Source organism: Neltuma alba, unplaced genomic scaffold, assembly GCF_004799145.2.
Source record: "Neltuma alba isolate B1F8T4 unplaced genomic scaffold, ASM479914v2 tig00002893_pilon, whole genome shotgun sequence".
Taxonomy (NCBI): Eukaryota; Viridiplantae; Streptophyta; class Magnoliopsida; order Fabales; family Fabaceae; genus Neltuma; species Neltuma alba.
The window spans coordinates 59,774-65,537 of record NW_021633062.1 but is presented as its reverse complement, the minus strand read 5'-3'; the positions used below and the strand labels follow the sequence as shown (position 1 = coordinate 65,537).

Here is a 5,764-nt window from a genome sequence, read left to right as displayed (position 1 = left end):
ACCGGCATATCCAGCCAAGAAAAAGAATGGCATGTCCCATTGTGTCCCAAAAATTATCAAAGCATATACCCCTCCTAAACCTTCCCTCACTGAATTTCTTTTTGGGGCCAAACTTCTCTCAATGAGAGATGAGTTATATCCTTATAAATAAAAATATAGATTATTCTAATTTTTAATATATATTTATAATAACAATAATAATCTTATGAGGGAGGGTAATTTCTATTTTTCTTTGTATTGATTTCAGATAATAATTGAAATACATTATTTTTTCCTCCTCAAAAAACATGCATTTTTGTTCTAAAGAAGACATTAGGAACTGATACCCAAAAAGAGTTCGTAAATATGAAATCTATGCACATATTTTTCTTTTTATTGAAGCAAAAAATGAGTCATTAAAATCAATTTTTCTAGACAAAGAATCAACTAAAAAGTAATGTGATAATATGACATAGCTAATTGAACCTATAATTGACCTCCTCAAATTTTCGTTGAAAAAAATTATAATTTTTTATCATCAATATTACAAAAAACACTATCTATTTCTCAAGGTCAAAGTAGAAGTAACAGTATTTTTCTATTTTTATAAATAGCTATCATTGTAACAAAATAGGACTTTCTAAATTTGGAATCTTTTATTCATCTCCGTTCCTCTTTTCAAAGAACTAATTTGGTGGGAGCTTCATGCTATAAATTCTTTCTATTCATTTACTTTCAGAACCTTGATCACCCATTTTGCTACACTCGCTTTCTTCCTACTGAGAACGGTTGAATCTAACCGCTCAAATTTACTGCAATCGTTTCTCTCCTTTATTGTTTTTTCTTTCCTCTGATCACCGTCCCCGGCGGCGAGCTCGCTGGTTGCCGAGATTACGCCGATGTTGGATTCATTATTGCTATTCTTTTCTCTTGAGGTTGGTATTTTGTTGATTCGCTATCATTGCTCTTTTATGGTTGAATTCTTGAAGGAAATTGGGATGGAAATGTGATGAATTATAATCAGTTATATGCTTTTTTTGTTCTTTCTCTGGTGTAAGCATTATCTGAGTGGCTTATATTATAATTTCAACAACCGCTACGCTCTTCTGTTGTTGCAACAACGAAAATGGGCTATGGGAGGTTTTCTCATTGGGGCAGAAGGCTATGAGAAGCTGAACGCGACAAAATGAAATGATTTTAATCCGTGTATCACAATCTTTTCGCTTCATTCAATGAGTATTTTGAAGTTAGTCTTCGCTTTTATCTCAATTCGTATGAAAAATTAGGATAGAAATTTTCCAATTTCCTGTTCCATTCCACTTTGGTGATCGCTAGTGTTAGTTAATCTTTTTTTTTATTATTTTTTTTAAGATTCAAAATCGTAGACTCGAATTTAAGGTCTCTCCTGTTCTGAATTGAGATGCATAGTACGAATATGTTTTGTGCTAGCTAGGTCAATCATTAATTAACATCGTTATTGTTAGTTCACTGTTTTTTCAGATTAAGGACTGAAACCCGGATGCTTCGGAAGTCCTTCGGTGATTCTATTACCTTTCCAGACATCACAAAATAAAATAGAAACTACCATAATTGTTCACAGTGGTGAATCGTTTTAAGGTTTTCTTATTTAAATCTTTGTAGCTGTTTCATTTCTTTCTTGTTTTTTTTTTTTAAAAAAAGCTCTTATCGGATAATGATCGATCTCTCTTTCCCTTTCGCATGCCCTTCCTCTCATATGCCGCATATCTCTCTACTATATCCATGTCAGCATTTGACGCTATTTGTGTTTATAACAAAAATTGAGAGGAGGGACAACTATTGCACCGTGCTGCAAGAGTTAGTAGATGTCACCTGGCATTTCTTGGATATAATTGTTTGTGTTGAAGGATTATATTATTTCTCTTTTCTTATGGTTCATATTTATCCCTCCTGTGCAGGCCTGATAGTCTTGAATACAAGGAACAAGACAGCTCAGTAATTCCTTGCTTTTGCTTGGAGTTTGGGAGTCTTTCATAATGGCTTCGACTGAGAATCCTGTAAAGGACAATACTGATCATCCTGTAGAAGACAAAGCAGATCATCCGATGGAGGGCAAAGCAGATCATCCCATGGAGGGCAAAGCAGATCATCCCATGGAAGGCAAAGCAGATCATAACGTCAAAGACAAAGTGGACCATCCCGTGGTGGACAAAGCAGATCATCCTGTAGTGAGCAAAGCAGATCATTCTGTGGAGGAAAAATCAGATCATCTTGTAAAGGACAAAGAAGATCATTCTGTTGTGGAAAAAGCGGATCATCCCGCAAACAACAAAGCAGTTGATCTTCCCGAAGAAGTAAAGGCTCTTCTAAAATCATTAGCTAGTGAGTGGGATGATATACAAGATGTAGATGCATTGCAGGTGATCCCTCTCAAGGGGGCGATGACAAATAAGGTCTTCCAAATAAAATGGCCAACAAAGACTGGGCAACCGTCACGAAAAGTTATTGTTAGAATTTATGGTGAGGGTGTGGAAAATTTCTTTGATAGGGACGATGAGATACGGGCATTTGAATTCCTGTCTAAGAATGAGCAGGGTCCTAGACTCCTGGGCCGGTTTTCTAATGGTCGCATTGAAGAGTTCATCAAAGCACGGGTAATCTGATCTGAACTTATTTTTACTTATCTTAATACTAATGCCACTCAAACTATCTTGGAGTAATTTGGTAAACAGTAGAATGAGTGAAATATATAATTTGTGCTGGTATATAACTTCTTGACAACTTGATTCAAGAAGTTCTGGTACTATGTTAAGGATAACCTTAACCTAAAAGCTTAATTTTCAAAGTGACATTATTTATGTAGATAGAGGAAGGACTCTTTCACAGTTAATGATATGTAATATTTAGCACTATCCGATTTTAAACCTGATATGCTTGTATACACTCTTCCTTGAATGAGACTGATCTGTTTTAACTCCTATGTAAATTCCCCAGACTTTATCAGCATCTGACCTGCGTGATCCATCTATCTCTGCTCTTATAGCAGCCAAAATGAAGGAGTTTCATGATCTTGATATATCTGGTCCAAAGAAAATCATCCTATGGGATAAAATACGGTATGTGCTTTCTGCTCACCCATCCCATCCTCACTGCTTAAAAATTTCAGAGATAAGAATTTTTTTTTTTTTTGGGGTCATAGATAAGAACCCTGTTGCGTTTGTCACTAGATAAGGTTTGTTGCTTCTTCCAGATTTTAAGTTTGGTCGTTTCTGAAACAATTTTATCTCAATGCTTCAGAAAATGGATTAGCGTAGCCAAGGGTTTATCTTCCCCTGAAGAAGTTGAAGCCTTTTATCTGGACACAATTGACAAGGAAGTTGATATTTTGGAAAAGGAACTCTCATGTGATCAGCAACGCATAGGGTTTTGCCACAATGATTTGCAGTATGGTAACATAATGCTTAATGAAGAGAGCAATACCGTGACCCTAATTGTGAGTCTTTCTTTTTGCTAGTTTGTGGAAGTAAGGTTTTGTTTCTTCTTTTCCCGTTTGATTGGAGGGCTTGCTTTGAAGAAAAGGCTAGTTCTGCTTTAGTCATAGACTTGCCGTACATGGATTTTGCCATTTGTTACCGCAACTTTCACTGCATTATTGAAAATCCTGTGGACATTTTTCCACTTGAATACTGTACAAAACAAATATGGGAAAAATTATCCTCATACATATTATAATCAGGTAAACATGCTCGTAGTGGTTTTACTTAAATGGGATTGAATATAAATGGAGACCAGCTCCTCCTCTTCCCCTCAAAAAGGATTAAGCATTTAACATTGTGAAAAGAAAAAGAGAAGAAACCTACCTTGAATGGTGGCAGCCTGTTATTCCAAATCTGGATACAGAACTTGTCTTGATTTTATGGCTTGAAGAACTTGGTTGCCGAGAGCCTTTCCAGCACTTTAAGGTCAAATTATCATAATAAATGAATATTTTGATTGATGATCTAATTTTTAACTGTAGATATGAGATTTTGAAAATGACGTATGGTCTTAGACTTATGATTTTAATTCTAACCTTTTGTAACAGGATTATGAATATTCAGGTTATAATCCTGTAGCATATGACATCGCAAACCACTTCTGCGAGATGGCAGCTGATTATCATACAGAAACACCTCACGTTCTTGACTTCAGTAAATGTCCTGGTATGATGCTCCTCTAATTTCTTTTCATTCATCGTTCTTTATCATGTGGTTGTTTCTCACTTTCTCTTGACAGATTTGGAGGAGCGTAAAAGATTTGTGCGAACGTATTTAAGCACTTCAGGTATTGCACAGTTTTGTCTTTATTTCAACACAAACTTTATCTTATGGTGTAAATTTATTTATTTATCTTTTTTTATTTAATACAATTAAACACACCTGTACATACAAATTTGTCAATGCCAAGTTTAAACTTGAGACCTCATCCAACCATGTGATGGGTGGTGTTATCATTGGGACAACTAGCTGTTGGCTATGGTGTAAATTTATTAAAGAGGAGATATTGTTTTCTTGTCTAAATAATATAATTGATTATTTAGTTCATAATTTGAACAGTTTTTTGTGTTTATTTTAAAAACAATACAAAATAATATTTGCCTATTTTTCATCATTCATCATGTATATGACTGTGCTTCTCCTCAAATACTGGGTTTATGATGTTCCATCCTGAAATTTTTGGAGTCAAATGCAGGCCAGGAGCCTAGTGACAGTGAAGTAGAGCAGTTGCTTCAAGAAGCTGAGAAGTATACACTTGCAAATCATCTATTCTGGGGCCTGTGGGGAGTAATTTCGGTACTTTCACTATTCTCTCTTTAGCATTAGTGATGAGAGATTCCTTAGTCAGACTTTTTACCAGAGAAGGGAAAACAAGCCAAAAATAAATAATAATTAGACACATTATTCTTCTACCCATTTTTGAGAGGCTGATTCTGCACCTACCTTAGAATTTAAATAATCTATCTTTGAGAGGCTGGGTCTGCATCTACCTTAGAATTTAATTATGTATTTCCCCGTAATCATCAAAATATCAATGTAGAAACAATTTGAAATCTTTTAACTTTTCAAGTTTCTACCAGTTCTCCTTTTTCACTGAAAGTCTATACTGTGTGTCTCAGACCCTATATGGACTTACTGGAGCATAGTAATCTAAATCTGTGGTTTTTTCTTCCCTGAATTGTCCAGGCACATGTAAACAAAATTGACTTCGACTACATGGAGTATGCAAAGCAGAGAATTAAAGAGTACTGGGCAAGGAAACCTTATCTTTTGTGCTCTGCTGGACCTTCCCTTGAAACTATTACTCCTGAAGGTAATAAAACTTAATTGGATGTGAGTGAATGGCCTTGAGCTGCTACATTGTGAATAGGTTCCCAGTGACATAAACAGACAAGAACTTTTGATGCAGTGTTGTATGATTTTAAAAGTTATTATTATGATTAGGTTTCAAGTCTTAACATGAAATTATGTTTTTCTAGAAGTATTTTTATGTGTATATAGCCCAATATTTATGCCTGAATGTGACATTATGCTGCTCATTTCCATCCTAAATTTAGGGACAAGATGACTAATTTATAGATATTAAAAAATTAGTTAAATTAATTATTATAATATATGTGTATTGGTTTCATTAAAATACTCTGTGATTATTTGCAAAGAAAACTATTATTTATTATAATTAATAAAAACCATTTTTAGCATTTGCAATCAATATAGGATTGTTTGAAATAAAAAATTATACATTTGTTAGACAGGATTATGATAGGACT

General features: G+C 34.5%; 1 protein-coding gene across 2 annotated transcripts; it reads left to right on the top strand.

Annotated features, from left to right (window-relative positions):
* Positions 1-1,956: 1,956 nt before the first annotated feature.
* LOC114739734 (probable choline kinase 2) lies at positions 1,957-5,514 on the top strand. Of its 2 annotated transcripts, XM_028927814.1 has the most exons (8): positions 1,957-2,070; positions 2,119-2,612; positions 2,953-3,074; positions 3,256-3,451; positions 4,043-4,160; positions 4,234-4,281; positions 4,690-4,790; positions 5,181-5,514. In XM_028927814.1, exons 1-8 carry the CDS (start codon positions 1,995-1,997, stop codon positions 5,319-5,321), a joined length of 1,296 nt encoding a protein of 431 aa, XP_028783647.1. In that variant the 5' UTR covers positions 1,957-1,994; the 3' UTR covers positions 5,322-5,514. The 2 variants fall into 2 exon arrangements, with proteins under 2 accessions (XP_028783647.1, XP_028783646.1); XM_028927813.1 differs by having other exon boundaries at positions 1,977-2,612.
* Positions 5,515-5,764: the final 250 nt, after the last annotated feature.

Bases quoted from the DNA above. Each gene is read 5' to 3' on its own strand.
- LOC114739734 (XM_028927813.1), top strand. From the start codon at position 1,995: ATGGCTTCGACTGAGAATCCTGTAAAGGACAATACTGATCATCCTGTA. The intron at 3,452-4,042 runs GTGAGTCTTTCT...CTTTTGTAACAG, and splicing joins GCAATACCGTGACCCTAATT to GATTATGAATATTCAGGTTA. The intron at 4,791-5,180 runs GTACTTTCACTA...TGAATTGTCCAG, and splicing joins GCCTGTGGGGAGTAATTTCG to GCACATGTAAACAAAATTGA.